The sequence below is a fragment of the Sus scrofa genome, chromosome 9 (genome assembly GCF_054392235.1).
Source record: "Sus scrofa isolate SSC_HxYL_T2T_F1_AM1 chromosome 9, Sscrofa_HxYL_maternal_Yorkshire_Landrace_v2.0, whole genome shotgun sequence".
In the NCBI taxonomy this organism is placed as follows: Eukaryota; Metazoa; Chordata; class Mammalia; order Artiodactyla; family Suidae; genus Sus; species Sus scrofa.
The window spans coordinates 71,185,218-71,203,955 of record NC_139391.1 but is presented as its reverse complement, the minus strand read 5'-3'; the positions used below and the strand labels follow the sequence as shown (position 1 = coordinate 71,203,955).

At 48.7% G+C, this 18,738-nt stretch overlaps 1 protein-coding gene across 12 annotated transcripts in view; it reads left to right on the top strand.

Moving 5' to 3' along the window:
* Positions 1-15,029, top strand: part of PM20D1 (peptidase M20 domain containing 1) — a 28,486-nt gene extending 13,457 nt beyond the window's left edge. For 5 of the 12 annotated variants that reach the window (XR_014814351.1, XR_014814354.1, XM_084974448.1 and 2 more), the window contains 4 exons: positions 990-1,061; positions 9,648-9,816; positions 12,946-13,045; positions 14,591-15,029. Coding sequence is in view for 5 of the 12 variants with exons in the window: in XM_084974448.1 (XP_084830574.1) it covers positions 990-1,061; positions 9,648-9,816; positions 12,946-13,045; positions 14,591-14,714 (465 nt within the window). In the remaining 7 variants the exon portion in view is untranslated. 12 annotated transcript variants of the gene reach the window in all.
* The last annotated feature ends 3,709 nt before the right edge of the window (positions 15,030-18,738 follow it).

Genomic DNA, 18,738 nt, shown 5'->3' with positions numbered 1-18,738 from the left:
CACCACCACCATCATCACCAACACCACGATCACCCCCTGAGGGATCCAACATGCCATGACCGGGCCTGCAAAGATTCTGGGTGCCCCATCCTGAGAAGCACTAATGCTTGACCGCTGCAAAAATGTCCCAGGTGCCCTGGGAAAGAGCACACAAGGAGGATTGCCAGTGGCACTGCACATGGCCAAAGCACAGGTGACTGAGCGGTCACAGAGAAAGCTGTCTTGCTTTTTTTTTTTTTTTTTGTCTTTTTTTTTGCCATTTCTTGGGCTGCTCCCACAGTTTATGGGGGTTCCCGGGCTAGAGGTCATATCGGAGCTGTAGTCACCAGCCTACACCACAGCCACAGCAACGCAGGATCCGAGCCAGGTCTGCAACCTACACCACAGCTCACGGCAACACCAGATCCTTAGTCCACTGATCAAGGCCAGGGATCAAACCTGCAACCTCATGGTTCCTAGTCAGATTCATTAACCACTGAGCCACGATGGGAACTTCAAAAGCCGTCGTGCTTTGAGCAGCTTTCTGTGAGCCCCTCCAGGACCAAGAAGCAAGATGGTCTGGCCTGAAGCTGAGACACACCTCTAGCATTGAACATGACCACATGTCAAGGGTGCAGAGAAGACAGGCTGACTAAAAAAATTAAGCCTTGGACTTTTTCTGTTTTGGTTGGTATTTTTTTAATGACTTTTATTTTTTCCATTGGAGTTAGTTTACAGTGTTCTGTCAATCTCTACTGCACAGCTAAGTGACTCAGTCATGCATATATTTGCATTCTTTTTCTCATGTTATCCTCTATCATGTTCCATCACCAAGGACTAGATATAGTTCCCTGTGCTACACAGCAGGATCTCACTGCTTCTCCACTCCAAATGCAAAAACGCAGTAGCTTCCTCTCCCTCTACTGGTGATAGTTGGCATTTCCTGGGCAGGGATCAGGTGTGGGGGATGTGAGGTCAGCTCAAGCCACGGTTTGTGGTTCTCTCTCTAGGTAAATGTCATCCCCGCTGTGGCCCAGGCCATCGTCGACTTCCGGATTCACCCCGCACAGACTGTCCAGGAGGTACGTATCATGTGTTCCCAACCACTGGGTCAGAATCAGTTGAGGTGTGGCTGCCAGGACTCGGGTGTACCTGCAGTCCCATAGCTGGCCCAGTCTCTCATTTGTTCCACGACTTTTCAAAGGCTTCCTATGTTCCAGGTGCTTGGCTACGATAGGAGATCTCTGGCTCAGGGGAACTTGGAGTCTGGAGGTGGGAGATGAAAGATAACAATAATAAATGACACATATTGATGATAACAATAGTAACAAATGCATATAGTGGGCTTGCTATGCTCTTGGCCCTCTGCTTAGGTATACACACAGTCTTTTAATCCCCATAACGACTCGATGAGGTAGGAAATACATTATCCTCAGTTAAAAGGGAAAACAGACCAACAAAACAGTTAAGTAACTTATGCCCAGGATTATACATCCAGCATAAGTTCCAAAGCCTGTGCTTTTAGCCACCACACTATACTAGGATTGTGACAATGAGGGACAGACAAAGAAGAGGACCAGGGCAAAGAAGAGGGCTGATGCTTTTACCTCTAAGGATCAACTAGGTCTTGTGCTGTGGCACAACGGGATCCATGGCATCTCTGTTGCATCAGGATGCAGATTCAATCCCCGGCCCAGCACAGTAGGTTAAAGGATGTGGCTTTACTACAGCTGCATCCTAGGTCACAACTGTGGTTCAGATCTGATTCCTAGCCCGGGAACTCCATATGCTGCGGAAGAAACAAAAAAATAAAGAAATAAAAAGAAAGAAAGTCTTTTCTGATCACTAGAAATCTGAGCTGGAACTTAAAGGACAAATAGGACTTTGCCAGAAGTAAGGCACTCAGAGTAAGGCTAAAGTCAAGTCTAAGTGTAGGATAAACTGGGAAGAAGTGATGAGAGATGAAAATGAAGTTGTAGTTTGGGGATCCAGGCCTTGTGTGCCATGCCAAGGAGTTTGGGCTCTAATCTGTGGACAAACAAGGACTGTCAGAGGTCTTCAAACAGGGCTGTGATAGGCTCAGATTCTCTTTCAGGGAGACAGGGCTAGAGGTGATGCTGAGGAAGCACTGGAGTAAGAAGAAACAGATGAGCTGTTGCAACATCTGGGCAGTGGGTATGGAGGTCTGAACTTAGGCTGTGGTCATGAGGTGGAGAAGAAGGCACCACCAGAGGTGTGAGGGATGGGTCCAGCAGGACACCCTGGGTAATGGATGTGGGGTGAGGGAGAGGCAGGACTGCTCCAAGGTTTTAAACCCGGGTAGTTAACCAGGTGCTGATGCCTTTAACTGAGATTGGGAATTCAGGAAGAAGAGCCAATTCACACAGAAACATAATGGTTTAGAAATTTGAAGAGTTCCCACTTTGGCACAGCAAGTTAAGAATCTGACTGCAGTGACTGGGTTGCTGTGGAGGCATGGGTTCCAGCCCAGCGGGTTAAGGATCCAGCATTGCCACAGCTTTGGCGATAGGTCACAGCTGCAGCCTGGATTCCATCCCTGACCCAGGAACTTCCACATGCCGTAGGCACAGCCATAAAAAAAAAAGAAAAAGAAAAAGAAATTTGAGATGCTTATATTAATAGGCAATTATAAATACCTCAGGTCTAAGAGGTGGAGGCTGGAGTATTATTGATTGAAACCTCTACAGTTAATAAAATCCCATAGGAATGGTGTGTAAAGTTTGGACAAAAGAGAGTTGTGGGGAGTTCCCATCGTGGCTCAGTGGAAATAAATCTGACTAGTATCCATGAGGATGCAGGTTCGATCCCTGGCCTCACTCAGTGGGTTAAGGATCCAGCATTGCCATGAGCTGTGGGGTGTATATCACAGGTGCAGCTTGGATCTTGCATTGCTGTGGCTGTGGCATAGGCCAGCAGCTATAGCTCCAATTCAACCCTTAGCCTGGGAACATCCATATGCCATGGGCATGGCCCTAAAAAGACAGAAAGAAAAAAGAAAAAAAAAAAAGAGGGTTGTGGACAGAGCCTTGCAGTGGTCTGCTATGAACATCAATTTAAAAGTTATAAAAATGAAAAAAGAAAAAAGTGAAAGTTATAAAAATGAATGTGTAAATGCAAAACATGCAGAGTGCTATGAGGAAAGGGGGCTGAGTGCTATTGCACAATATATGACAAGGAATCGGACCTTGTCTAGGGGTCAGGCAAGGCTTCCTCAAGGATGTGACATTTGAGCTGAAAGCTAAGGGTGAGAAGAAATACATAGACCATGGGAGTTCCCTGGTGGTCTCGTGGTTAGGATTCACGCTTTCACTCCTATGGCCTGGGTTTGGTCCCTGGTCTGGGAACTGAGATCCCACATCAAGCCACTGATGTGGGATGCTATGACCAAAAAGAAAAAAAAAATACACAGAGATGTAGGAAAGGCCAGCTTAAACATCAGGGCGAGCTAAAAACAATTCAAAAGGTAAATCTGATCCTTTAAAAAATGATCAAAAGAGGGAGTTCCCATCATGGCACAGTGGAAATGAATCGGACTAGGAACCATGAGGCTTCAGGTTTGATCCCCGGCCTTGCTCAGTGGGTTAGGGATCCGGCGTTGCCGTGAGCTGTGGTGTAGGTTGCAGATGTGGCTCAGATCTGGCATTGCTGTGGCTCTGGTGTTGGCTGGTAGCAACAGCTCCGATTAGACCCCTAGCGGGAACCTCCATATGCCATGGGTGGAGCCCTAAAAAGACAAATGACAAAAAAAAAAAAAAAAAAAAAAAAAAAAAAATCAAAAGAGGCAATCGAACAACTGCAGGATGAATGAATGTTCTAAGGGAAGGGGCAGATGTGTCGAGGGTCTGCCACGCTTAGATTTCTGGGGTCCTTTCTCCCTAGAGTCTTCCCCTTGGGGAGTGCCGGGTATCCTCACACAGGGTGGGGGTCAAGTTGACAGCCTGCCCAGAGTCACCCAGCTTTGGCAGGGAGCTGGGACAGTGTAGGCCCTGGGCTCTGCTGCTTTTCATCCAGTGCCAACCTTTGTCCTCTCCCTGGGGGCTCAGGGGCCAGGAAATCACTGAATTCCCCTAACTGAGCTTCTTTCCACCAGTTTTTTTCCAGCCTTATTCCAACTCCATGCCCTTTCCGAGGGCTGTTTTCCACCAGCGGGGGCTTTCATCTCCCCAGGTGCTGGCACGCTCCCCGGCTCTCCTGTCGCCTGCCACAGTGGCCTTCCGTCCCGGCCTAGCTGATGAAATCTGTGGAATCCCTCAGCCCACCCTGCACACCTGCCCCAGGGGAGGAATGGAAAGCCCCCATCATCCCCAAAGTACATGGCACCTCTGTGTCCTGGTCACTCCTGTCCCTCATGTCCTGATTCTGTGCATCAGAGAAATAGAGAGGGCCAAGTGTGCAGAGTTTGGGGATGGACCCAGGGAGGACAGAGATGGCCCCCAGTGCCCTCTTTGGTCATTTTGGGGCTGCACCCTTGGCATATGGAGGTTCCCAGGCTAGGGATCTAATCGGAGCTGTAGCTGCTGGCCTACACCACAACCACAGCAATTCAGGATCTGAGCTGCACCTGCAATCAACACCACAGCTCACGGAAACCCCAGATCCTTAACCCACTGAGCAAGGCCAGGGATAGAACCCTCATCCTCATGGATCCTAGTCGAGTTCATTAACCACTGACCCACAACAGGAACTCCAAGTGCCCTCTCTCTCCACCTTTAACTGGTCTCTCCCATGTTGTGGGTATAGATGGGTCTTCAGCAGTCACCTATGAGGAATAAGAGCCTTGAGAAATGTATCAGGAAAGCATGTAGAAAGGAAAGTTTGTTCTGAATGGGCCTCAGGAAGTAGAAATAAGGCCACTGGGAGATGTTTCAGGGAGCCCCCACTTAAAGGAGAGCTTTGGAGGATGGCACCTTAGATGGTAATGAGCTTCTCTGAAGCTGAACGCCCACCTAGCTTGAGTGTTTTGTAGGAAATTCCTTTCTTCATTTATTCATTCAAGTGTTTGTTTTTGTCTTTTTGCCTTTTCTAGGGCCGCTCCTGTGGCATATGGAGGTTCCCAGGCTAGGGGTCTAATCAGAGCTATAGCTGCCGGCCTACACCACAGCCACGCAACTCGGAATCCGAGCTGCATCTGCGACCTACACCACGGTTCACAGCAACGCCAGATCCTTAACCCACTGAGCAAGGCCAGGGATTGAACCTGTGTCCTCATGGTTCCTAGCTGGATTCGTTAACCACTGCGCCACGACGGGAACTCCCTATTCATTCAAATGTTTATTGAGTGGCTACTGCAGGCTAGACATTCTTCCAAGCACTTGGGAAAATGGTGACCAAGGCAGCCAAGATTCCCATTCTAAAGGTGCTTATGAGCTAGTGGGGACGAGACAGCAATAAGCAAGTGATCAAATAAATGAACAACGTGGTCTTTTTTTGAGGAGAAGGAACCACAAAGAAAATCGTAGAATGATGTGTCACAAAGTGATTTAGGAGTGGAGGTGGTTGCAGATGCAGCTCAAATCCTGAATTGCTGTGGCTGTGGTGTAGGCCGGCAGCTGAAGCTCTGATTCGACCCCTAGCCTGGGAACCTCCATGTGCCACAGGAGTGGCCTAAAAAGCGAAATTAATTAACTAATTAATTAATAAAGTAAAGATAGTGGTCAGTCCTCTCTGAGGGGGTTTTCATACTGAGACCCAAGAAGCAGCAAAGACCTGGGGACAGCATGCAGGCAGCAAGAGCCCAGACCTATAATCTCAACAGAGGCTCAATTCGGATATGTCTAGCACTATATTATATCCTGCAGACTATACAGAATATCAAAAAAAAGAGAGAGAGAGGTGGGGGAGGTTAGATGCTCCAAGAAGCCGTATCTCAGTTTATTATTAGAAAGACATTCGTGTAAGAGTTGTTCACAGGTGGAATGGATTAAAGCACATGATGGTGACCTTTTCTGCCACTGGAACTATTCAAGCACAAGCTGATGACAGCCTGTTATGAATGTTCTAATGTCCTTTCAGCGGGACAAAGCTGCTTTTTTTTTTTTTTTTTTTTTTGTCTTTGTAAGGGCTGCACCCATGGCATATGGTGGTGCCCAGGCTAGGTCGGGATCGAATCAGAACTGTTGCCCCTGGCCTATTTCATAGCCACAGCAACCCCAGATCTGAGCTGTGTCTGCAACCTACACCCCAGCTCACGGCAACGCCGGATCCTTAACCCACTGAGCAGGGATCCAACCTGCATCCTCATGGATACTAGTCAGATTCGTTTCTGCTGAGCCACAACAGAAATGCCAGATGAAGCTGGTCTTGCTGACTCTAAAGACCTTACCAGTTTTTAAAGTTATCATTCACTTGAGAGGAAAGTATAGCTTCGCGTAAAACAGAAAACAACATAACACAGGGATGTGCTAGGAGGTCTATAGGAGCTCTGAGAAATGAGGGGTTAATATCCTCTAAAGTGCCCTTTGAGGTCCCTCCCACCATTGATGAGTCCCTTCTTTTAGTCTCATCCTTGTGCCTTGGATTATTGCCTAGGATGGTCCCTCTATTCTAAACAGGTGAATAACAGCTAACCCACACTGAGTGTTGACTGTGTGCCAGGGACCAGCTTGAGCACATCACATATAGTCCAGTAATGGTCACAGCCACCTTACCAGGTCGGTGCTACTATTATCCTTCTGTTAACAGATGAGCAAGCTGAGATGCAGAGTCGAGGAGTTTGCCCAAGGTCACACAGCTCTAAGTGGCTGTCTGGGGCACAAAGTTTGGTGTTAGCCCTCAGTTTTTGTGCATGCCCCCTCCATGCTCAGACTGTCTTCTTGCCTCTTCTCCATCAGTTTCATATCCTTCCTTCCAATCCTGGGTCAAAATTCATACCGCTAAGGAATCCATCTTAAGTGTCCACCTTCTTTCTGGCTCTACTCCATGATGCCTCAACCTGTAGATACTTTGGAAGCAGTAAAGCATCATCCTTGTGAAGTCAGATCACATTCAGATACCCAGCCCAGCAACTATATCAACCTTGGGCAAGTTCCTTAATAAGACAACTCCCATTATTATTTTTATTGGCTCACATCTTTATGGTTTGTTTCTTGAGGGGTTTTTTGTTTGTTTGCTTGCTTGTTTTTTGGCTATGCCCACAACATGTGGAAGTTCCAGGGCTAGGGATTAAACCTGCAGCACAGCAGTGACAATGCCAGATCCTTAAACCACTGCCACCAGGGAACTCTTGTTCGCATCTTTAAAACTTTGTGTATCCAGGAGTTCCTGTCGTGGCTCAGTAGAAACCAATCTGACTAGCATCCACGAGGACGCAATTTTGATCCCTGACCTTGCTCAGTGAGTTAAAGATTCGGCGTTGCCATGAGCTGTGGTGTAGGTTGCAGATGTGGCTTGGATCCCACATTGCTGTGGCTCTGGTATAGGCTGGTAGCTACAGCTCCAATTCAACCCCCTAGCCTGGGAACCCCCATATACTGCAGGCACAAGCCCTAAAAAGAAAAAAACAAAACAAAAAACCCCCACAACTTTGGGTATCCAACACTTATTGCGTGCCTTTTTTTTTTTTTTTTTTTAATGGCCACACCCATGTATATGGAAGTTCCTAGGTCAGGGATTGAATCCAAGCCAAAGCTGTGACCTACACAACAGTTGCAGCAACACCAGATCCTTTAACCCACAGTGCCAGGCCAGAGATAGAACCGGCACCTCTGCAGCAACCAGAGCCACTGCAATCAGATTCTTAACCCACTGTGCCCCAGCAGAACTCCCATTACATGCCTCTTATGTTCTTGGCACTAGAAATATAAAAATGAGGTAGACACAACCCCTGTCTTTGAGTCTGGACCTAGCCTAGCAGCTTGTGGGACACCTGGGCTCTTGTGGCTGTCACTGAAGGAGGTCCAATCTCTTTGCCCTCTTCAGTTTCTGGAGGCAGGAATCTTTAAGTAATTTGGGGCAGGGGGCAGAAGGCACAGTCCCAACCCACCTTATAGGGGATGACCAGGAACCTCCCAGTGGATCAAGAATATATCCAGACAATGGAGTTCCCGTCATGGCTCAGCAGAAACAAATCTGACTAGCATCCATGAGGACACAGGTTCAATCTCTGGCCTCACTCAGTGGGTTAAGGATTCGGCCTTGCCAGGAGCTGTGGTGTAGGTCACAGATGTGGCTCGGATCTTGCGTTGCTGTGACTGTGGCATGGGCCAGCAGCTACAGGTCCGATTCGACCCCTAGCCTGGGAACCTCCATATGCCACGGGTACAGCCCTAAAGAAAAGACAAAAAAAGAATATATCCAGACTATATTTTAATTTTTGTATTAGAGCATTTGAGACATAAGTGCCGGAGTGAAAATAAACTCTGATAAGTTGACCCCTCCCCCAGCCCCCCCAGCAGGAAATGTGGTTTGACTCAGATGGTTTCTAAGACAGAGGTAGGAACCCTCATTTCCTTTCCAGACTCAGCTAATAGCATGCTTTTTCTAGGGGACACTGACCTAAAAGGGGTCCTCTTGAGATAATGCCCCCCAGCTATGAGGTGCTCCCCTTTCTAGGGCAGAGATAATTCTAAAGCAACTGTAGCGCGAATGGGTCGACATAGTGCTAAGGTTTTCCCTGGATGGCTGAGTGGGTTTGGGCAGAGCCATCCTTAGCTAGCCTTCTGGTCCATTCCTACATGGCTCCATGTGACCTGATCCTCAGGGTCTGGTCTGCATCCTGCCAGGGACTAGGACTTTTGCTGAGTTCAACTCTAGTCATTTTAGACCAACTTTTCTAGAAGCTTCCTCAGGTTCCTTCCTGAGGAAAAGAGGCACAGAGAGAAACCTTGAATACCAGCCCCCCAACTCCTGACTTTTTGTCTGTTGAGCTCATCTTCCTGGCTCCACTGCTGTTGGTTACAAACAGGAAGCAAGGATGCCCAGAGAGAAGAAAGTGTATGACCCTGTCACCACCTGTCTGAGGCTCCCAGGCTGAAGTGAGGTCATCCTTATCCATCCACCGGCCTGGAGATGGATGACATCACCATGCTGTCTCCTCTACCTTTGCACCCAGCCCATGGATCACAACCCATGGGGGAGGATGCAATTTGCTGATTTCCCTACCCCGCACCTGCCTTGTGGCTGTGAGGCAAGCCCCCCAGACATTTAAGGTAAATCCACCACGCTGTAGATTTCCAGGAAGACCCAGCTCTCCTATCTCCTACAACCCGTCAGCTGAAATTGAGGTACTAAGACTGAAAAACTAGTCTCAGAGTTCCCGTCATGGCACAGTGGTTAACGAATCCGACTAGGAACCGTGAGGTTGCGGGTTCAGTCCCTGGCCTTGCTCGGCAGGTTAAGGATCCGGCGTTGCCGTGAGCTGTGGTGTAGGTCACAGACTCAGCTCGGATCCCACGTTGCTGTGGCTCTGGCGTAGGCCAGTGGCTACAGCTCCGATTCGACCCCTAGCCTGGGAACCTCCATATGCCATGGGAGCAGCTCAAGAAAAGGCAAAAAGACAAAAATAAATAAATAAATAAATAAAAAACGAGTCTCCTCTGTAAACCCCAGGGCTCTGCCTTGCTGGAGAGAAATCAGGATTGCTTGAATCCATGTGGTCCTTGGATAGCAGATCACTACAAAATCAAACTCCCTTTGTGTCCTCCCTCAAGGTCCTAAAACTAGCCAAGGACATTGTGGCAGACGACCGGGTCCAGTTCCATGTATTGAATGCCTTTGACCCCCCACCCATTAGCCCCTATGATGATCAGGCCTTGGGCTACCAGCTGCTCCGCCAGACCATACAGTCTGTCTTCCCGGAAGTCAACATTGTTGTCCCAGGTAATGACCTCATCGGCTGTGGCTGGGGGGAGGCGGGGGCTGGAACTGTTTCCTATCTGGTGTCCACTGCCCCACCCCCACCCCAGCTGTTCAGCCTGGAAACAGCTGGCTGCTTCCTCTCCTAATGGGACTGGAACTGTATTTTCCCCTCTGAGTGGAAGTGAGAAAGCAAACAGGATAAGAGCAGAAACAATAAATTAGGTCAGCCAAGCCCGGGTCCTTGCTTGACCTAAACCAGCCACCCTGGCACAGAGGAGGGGATAGACCCAGATGCCCCCTCCTCTGGAGGAGCCACAGAGAGGGGCCAGGTTCCCTCCAATCTGGTTCTGATCCATTCTAGGTGACTGCTCAGCAATAGAGCTCAGACTCCGCAGCCAAGAAACTCTTCCTGGCTGAACCAACTGCATGGACCCCCTTCACCTCTCCCAGTAGCATGCCCCTATGCCCCTTCCCCAGTTCACCAGCATACCTTCCAAATCTTCGCTGTATAGACAGTGGTCCTCAATATTTAAGAGGAGGAGTTCCCGTTGTGGCGCAGCAGAAATGAGTCCAACTAGGAACCATGAGGTTGTGGGTTTGATCCCTGACCTTGCTCAGTAGGTTAAGAACCCAGCATTGCCAGGAGCTGTGGTGAAGGTGGCAGACATGGCCAGATCCCCTGTGGCTGTGGCTCTGGTGTAGGCCAGCAGGTACAGCTCCAATTCATCCCGTAGTCTGGGAATCTCCATATGCCTCGAGTGTGGCCCTAAAAAAAACAAAACAAAAACAAAAAAAAATTAGGAGGAAAAGAGGATTGCCTAAGGAAATTAATAAAATGCGGATTATCTGGACCCACTCCCAAAGATTAAGGTTAACCAGCTCTGGAGAAGACCCTGGAATCTGCCCTTTTAACAAATAGCCCGGGTGAATCTGACACCAAAGGCCGGCTAACCACAGTTTGAGAATCTCATGTCTGTGATATGAGGAAGAGATGCTCTAATGTAAAGACCTGTGCCCATGTCCCTTTTAGCTAGCTTTAATCATGAATGCCCTCATTTCCCAAGCTAAGACTTAGGTCCCACCCCTGTGCTAGTCATGGCCCTTAAAGGGATTTCTGTGAAATTCTGCATCCCCAAACTCCTCAGGTGTGGAAAGAAAAAGAAAAAAAAAAACAGCCTTGGTTTTTTAATCAACTTAAATCTGTACGACTCCTCAGAAATTCAGCCTCAGGCATTATTATTTTTTTGTCTTTTTAGGGCCACCCCCACAGCATCTCAAGGTCCCCAGGCTATGGGTCCAATCAGAGCCGTAACTACCCACCTATGAAGAGCCTCAACAATGTGCAATCTGAGCCACATCTGTGACCTACACCACAGCTCACAGCAACACCGATCCTCAACCCACTGAGCGAGGCCAGGGATTGAATCTGCATCCTCATGGATGTTAGTTGGGTTCATTAACTGCTGAGCCACAATGAGAATTCCTCAACCTCAGACATTATTGAGGCCTCCAAACATCACTCCCACCTTCAATCAGGCCTTCGGGGTCTTATGCAATAGTGTAGCATTAGGATCCCTTAGCCCATGGTCATCAGTCCTTGTGGTTCCCTCTGAGACATCCGTAATCCTGGCCACAAGGTCACTTCAGGTTGCAGATTTCCTCGGATTCCCTGGCCTGTCTAGACCCAAGATCCTCCCTAAGCATAGCTCTCTGAGATTTGCCACTCCTTGGATTTCTGCCACAGAGCAGGGCCTGGGTCCTCACCATCTAGGAATCCTGGCTTCCACATTCCGCATTCTCCTCTCTTGGCCCTCAAAGACCCCCCACCTTACCTTCTCCCTCCAGGGCACCTGCCATAATCCCATTGGCAGAATTAAGACTTTCAGCAGAATGAAGAAAGGCAGACATCAACTGGCAGAAATCCCCAAAGCAAGAAGTGGTGAAGGGGCTGAGTTCTCATGTGAAACCAAGAGTGGAAAGTAGAACAAAACACAAGTTACCATCCCAAGTCATCCCACACACTTCAACTGATGCTCCAAGGGGTCTTTTTTTCCAAGAACCCTCCTACTGGAACAAGGCCTAGCCCTTGATGGGGAGTCGGGTGACGTGCTACCATCAGGAGGGTCTCCTAGGACTTTCCAAATGTGAAGTTTGACTCTAAGAAGACAGAGTCCTTTTTCAGAGGACAAGAATAACAGGAAAATAGGGTTCCCGTCGTGGCTCAGTGGTTATCGAACCCGACTAGCATCCATGAGGACGCGGGTTCGATCCCTGGTCTTGCTCACTGGGTTGAGGATCTGGCATTGCCATGAGCTGTGGTGTAGGTCACACACGAGGCTCAGATCCTGAGTTGCTGTGGCTCTGGTGCAGGCTTATGGCTACAGCTCCAACTGGACCCCTAGCCTGGGAACCTCCATATGCCACAGGTGTGGCCCTAAAAAGACCAAAAAAAAAAAAAAAGAAGGATACAGGAAAATACATTCCACTTTAGGAGGACTGCACTTTATAGCAGTCACATTCCCCCCAGGGAGTATTTATTTCTGACCTGGATGATATGCAAGAAAGCTCAAGCAATAAAGAAGTGGTCCTTGGATTTCTGGATAGCTAGCTTTCTAGAATAACTGGCTATGGGTACGAAGTGAAGCTGTTGGCCTCCATGGTCATCACGGAAAGCAGGCACTTAGTTTTGGACCATTCAAGGGATGTCTCATGAACACCTTTGGAAGAAGATCCCATGTTCCCATGTTCCTGGCTGAAAAAGTGTTTTAGAAAGGTTTTGAGAGTGGGTAGCCTGGAGGACAAACACTCACAGCTGCATTCTCCCAAGGAAGGGCCAGATATTTTCTCTGGTCACCCAAAGGTCTCAATTTTTTTTTTTTTTTTTTAGGGCCCCACCTGCGGCATATGGAGGTTCCCAGTCTAGGGGTTGAATTGGAGCTGTAGCTGCCGGCCTACACCAGAGCCACAGTAACTCAGGATCCAAGCTGAGTCTGTGACCTACACCACAGCTCACAGCAACACTGGATCCTTAACCCAGTGAGCAAGACCAGGGATCGAACCCACAACCTTGTGGTTCCTAGTCAGATTCATTAACCCCTGAGCCACGACGGGAACTCCAAAAGCCCACTCTTCTTGATTCTCCCTTTCCAGGTACATGTGTTGGCAACACAGACAGCAGACACTATTCGAACCTCACCACTGGCATCTACCTGTTCAACCCCCTCTACCTGCAGCCACAGAGCTTCCGCTTGTGAGTATGTGGAACAGGTTTGGACAGCCTGGGGGAGAGAGAAGTTACATATGACCTGTCCCTTCCACGCCCCTGTTCTCTTGACAGTCCACAGCATGGGTGAAAGCCAGGGTTTGCACAAACTAAAAGACACTGTAGAACCCAACTGGCCAACATTCCTCAGTGCCACAATCTCACCACTCCCCGAAACTTGTGGGAATGGGTGACTGTTTTTCAGAGATGGAGACCATCAGATGATTGAAAGGAACCTGGTAGAATCAGAAGCCATGGGTGCTGTCCCCACCCCTTCCTCCCTTTGAGAGAGTACGTCCCCTATGATCTCATTTTCTCCCCAAAAACGGGAGACTCCAGAGTTGGCAGTTACCAGTCAGTGAAATACAGACGCATTTGAGGTCAAAGGTGGGTCCATGCTTTGAATTCTCAAAAGCAAACATACTGTAGGAATCTAAGACATGCTCACATTTCAACTGCTGTGTGTGAATTACTCTCTGTGGGTTCTTCAGCAGATTTTTAGTCCCAGGGTATGAGGGGATGATGTCCATTTCCTCTCTACTCCTTACCACATCCAGCTCTGATGTCTTTGTCGTAAGTCAGTTGCCAACAAAACAATTTGAATATGAGCTTAAGAACAGATTTTAGGAGTTCCCGTTGTGGCACAGCGGAAGTGACTCTGACTAGTATCCATGACGATTCAGGTTCAGTCCCTGGTCTTGCTCAGTGGGTTAAGGATCCGGTGTTGCCGTGAGCTGTGGTGTAGGTTGCAGACGAGGCTCGGATCCCGCGTTGCTGTGGCTGTGGCGTAGGCCGGTGGCTACAGCTCCGATTCGACCCCTAGCCTGGGAACCTCCATGTGCCACAGGAGCGGCCCAAGAAATGGCAAAAAAGACAAAAAAAAAAAAAAAAAAAAAAAAAAACGCCAAAAAAGAAAAAGAAGAACAGATTTCACAGTTTTTTGTTTGTTTTTTAATGGGGTTGAGGGGACAGGGGAAAGGGAGCTATTTTTTATTTCCTTTCATCTTTGAGGTTACATGTATGGTTTGGTGTTGTGTTGTGTTGTGTTGTGTTGTGTTGTGTTGTGTTGTGTTGTGTTGTGTGGAGGAGGTTGTGGACCTGATGGTGGAGTTCCTAGGTGAAGTAGAGAACCCTGTAATACTCTGGGCAGATGCCCTCCCTAACCACTTGTGCCCCTAATAATGAGGGGGAGGCAGCTGGCTTAGAGAGAAGTCTAGCTGGGACTCTGGCCTTAGAATTACAAAGATAATGTTGAAATGATCTAATGGATTCCAGAGCAAGCGGTGATCTTGAACTACGAGTTTATTATTATCCTCCCCTAATGTTCTTTGCCATGGGCATGGATCCTGGGACAGATGACCAAGCAGGTCGTGTGAAACCTCACTTCTTACAAACAGCCACTCCCAGCTTGCCCACATGCTACCCCTGGAGGGTCAAAGGACAGTGGCTTCAGGGAATGGGGCCGGGGTGGGGTGGGGGGCGTGGCGCTCTGTAATAACACCTGTACTATAGCAATGGACTCTCCTCCTTCAGCGTGCATGGAATCAATGAGAGAATCTCAGTCCAAGCCTACGAGAGGCAAGTGAAGTTCATTTTCGAGTTTATCCAGGATGCTGACACAGACCCCAGGCCAGTTCCTCACCTGCATGAACTGTGAGGTCAGGGAGCCTGCTGGTTTAGGGGTGCCTGATGCTGGGCCAGGACTAACCCAAGGGGAAAGCCGGTGTTGATGAAGCTTCTGGTCAAAACCACCTTGCCCACCTGCCTTGATCATCCCTAAATTCACCCACGAACAAGGCCAGGGAGAAGTGAAGGCCACCAGGAACCCACCTTCGCCCTTCCTGCCGACAGTGCCATCCTTCAGCAGATGGGCATTTACTGCCTTCTTGTCCATATGTTAGAAGATAGCTGGTTTGTCTTCCACTCGTTAAGGCCTGATTTAGTAAATGCAGATTTGAAAAGTACCAACCAAGTTTTACCTTCTACGAGTATTTTATTTAGGGCACACTTATTGGGCTGCCTTCTCCATGGCTTATACACTGCTTCTTGGTGTGATTTTCTTTCCTTTCTCTTCCCTCCTTTTTTGGATTTTTTTTTTTTTTTCAAGGGCTGCACCCATGGCGTATGGAGGTTCCCAGGGTAGGGGTCAAATCGGAGCTACAGCTGCCAGCCTACACCACAGCCACAGCAACGCCAGATCCAAGCCATGTCTGTGACCTACACCGCAGCTCACAGCAACGCCAGGTGCTTAACCCACTGAACGAGGCCAGGGATTGAACCTGCAATCTCATGGTTCCTAGTCAGATTCATTTCTGCTGTGCCATGACAGGAACTCCCTTTTTTGGATTGTTCATGAAGCTGGCTCTTCATCTCTCCTCTCCTGCCCCTGCATCCCTCCCTTTACCTGCCAGTTTATTCTATACCTGGGCAGGACTTAGTCAAACTAAGATACTACCATAATTACCACAACGATTGGTCAAATAAAATGATCCATGCAGCATCAGCTGGTCACTGAGGGGTGCAGCTGAGACAGGAAGCTTTGAAGGAACCCCCAGACCTCCTGGTTCTGGAGGTTGGAGCCTGGAGAAGAAAGCCTCTGTCCTTGGGCTCCTCCCAAGGGCTCCCTGGGCTTTGCTCCCTCCCCTGCCCCATTCCTGCCACCTGCTACGGCTGTCCCACCCCAGGAGGCACTAATCTGTGGAAACATTTCCCTGGCACATTGCACAGGCTGAGCTCCCAAGAGAAGGGCACTCATGATCCAGGCTCTTGCTGGAGCCCAAGACCAGCAGGGCCCTGGCATCCTGTCCCAGTTCAGACTTATCAAAGGGACGTGGAGGGCATGGGGCCGGGGTGGGGGTGGGGGGGAACTGGCTGCAGGGGCTCGGCCCTGGCCGGTGGGGCTGGAGGAGGGGTCAGCTGCCCTCCCCCAGGGGACCGCAGAGTTCCTGTCTTTTTTCTCTGGAATTCAAGCCTGAGCATATTTGAATCTGCTCCGTGGCAGTCAGATGTGGGGGGGGTGGGGGGGTTCGGGGGGGGCATTGAATGCAAGGCAGCATTTCTTGGCTCATGGCTGGGAGCTGTGCTTTGTGTCTCACAAGGGAGTTGAGGTCATAGAGGGAGACACAGAGGGAGCTGGGACTTAAAAGACTCCCTCTTTTTTTCCTCTCCTGATGAGGACATTCGATGCCTTGCTGGGGTGTGACAGCAGTGGGCCCTGTTTCCCTCCCCATGTCCCCTGCCCACTATGGTTGTGAGCCATTCCTTAGGAGCTCAGGCCTAATGGGAAGTGTGAGAAACACAAGGGATTATTGGAGGTTTTCTGCTTCTCCCCCTAAGATTCACATTCCTTCCCTCACCCTCCCTCTTTTGGCCAATTCAGTACTTATTCAGCCTTTGCGAGAGGGTGAGCCAAAGAACAAAAGGGACTCTTCACATTTGTACAGAACTGTACATGTGCCTCCACACCTTATCTCGTGGGAGCCCCACAAGAACCCCGTGAGAAGGCAGTGCTCCTCTTAGAGAGGAGGAGTTGCTTCTTAGACAGGTTACATATCTAGCCGGGGACAGATTCAAACCCATGTCACCTGCCCCAAATTTATTGTTATTCCCTGGTTCTCTGTTATAGATCAAATCAACTTCCCATCAGTTATCTTATTAGTACTCCAAAGGTTGCCCCTGTTTTTTTTTGTTTTGTTTTGTTTTTATTACTCCAATGAATGTATCACATCTGTAGTTGTATAATGATCATCACAGTCCAATTTCACAGAATTTCCATCCCACAACCCAAGCACATCCCACCACCCCCCAAACTGTCTCCTCCGGAGACCATAAGTTTTTCAATGTCTGTGAGTCAGCATCTGCTCTGCAAAGAAGTTCAGTCTGTCCTTTTTTCAGCTTCCACATGTCAGTGAAAGCATTTGATGTTGGTGTCTCATTTCTCATTGTATGGCTGACTTCACTTGGCATGATCATTTCTAGGTCCATCCATGTTGCTAAAGATGCCAGTATTTCATTCCTTTTAATGGCTGAGTAATATATCATTGCATATATGTACCACATCTTCTTGATCTACTCCTCTGTCGATGGACATTTAGGTTGTTTCCATGTTTTAGCTATTGCAAATAGTGCTGCAATGAACATCGGACTACATGTGTCTTTGCCAGTCATGGTTTTCTCTGGATAGATGCCCAGGAGTGGGAGGTTGCCCCTGTTTTTATAAGTGAGATGGGAGTTCCCATTGTGGCTAATCGGGTTACCAAACTTACAATTGTCCACGAGGATACAGGTTTGATCCCTGGCCTCGCTCAGTGGTAAGGATCCAGCATTGCCACAAGCTGCAGCATAGGTCATAGGCCAGTAGCTGCAGCTCCAATTCTACCCCTCACCTGGGAACTTCCCTATGCTCCGGGTGTGGCCCCAAAACAACAACAAAACAAACATAGATGAGGCATCTGAGGCTCAAAGGTTAAGTGATGGTGTCATGCAAGGTTAAGGGCAGAGTTTATCTGAGTCCAAAGCCTGTGCAATAGTACTGAAGAGGAAACTGAGGTTCAGAAACATTATTTGCCCAAGATCATGCAGTTCTCAAGGGGCAGCCTTAGAATTCAAATGCAGCCCCCAAATCCCCAAGTCCAGTGCTTTTTCAACCATACCACACTGCCTGCACCCAAGAATCTGTGGTGTATGGCTCATTCATTCTGATCCAAGGAAATCTCAAGGTCAAAGGCTGTTTGACTCTTGGATTTAGTTCTTAGTTCAAGCTCTCTTTTCCCCTGGCTGACCTCTCCCTAGTCACACCTCTCCCCCTGTCTGCCAATATTCCTTACCGCCCCACCCTCAGCTTCGGGATTCAGCTCTCCCTTCCTGAAATTGGGGACAGCCAAGTCTCTAATGATCTGTAGGACAACTGGGGAAAGAATGACCAGGGGACCCTCTCCCCATGTAGCCTCACCGCTGTCTTCTGGCATCAGAAATGATAGTCTTGGGAGTTCCCATCATCACTCAGCGGAAACGAACCTGACTAGCATCCATGAAGACAAAGGTTCGATCCCTGGACTAGCTCAGTGGGTTAAGGATCCGGCGTTGCTGTGGCTGTGGTATAGGCTGGCAGCTGTGGCTCTGATTACACCCCTAGTCTGGGAACCTCCATGTGCCGCAAGTGTGGCCCTAAAAAGACCAAAAAAAAAAAAAGAAAGGATAGTCTTCTGAGCCCCGGAGTGGGAGGGAAGGCCTTGAGAGGGAACTTCTCCAAATCCGGACTCTGAGAACACAGATACTCCAGCCCTATAGCTCTTGAAGGCTTCTGGAAAGAGCAGCTGAAAGTGCTGGTCAGGGCAACACGAATCCCGAGATGCTGGGCAGGATGAAACAGAGAATCTGGGACTTTCCTCCATCCATCTACCACTCCCCAAATCCACCTGGAAAGAGCTCCAGCAGATTTCACAAGTATACCGCGCACTCCTATCAAGCTCAAGCTTCTTACTCATACCTCACTCCTTGAGGTTGGAAAGAAAACAAAATATTCCCAAGCAAAGAGAGTGGGAAAGGAAAAGAGTAAATGTTGGCTGAAGCCCCTTGATTTTGAACCTGGATTGCTGAAAACTTGATGTTCTAGACCAAGTATTCTTTTCTTCCAGAGGAAATAAGAGAAACAAAGTTCCTACTGAAGAATTAGACGCTTC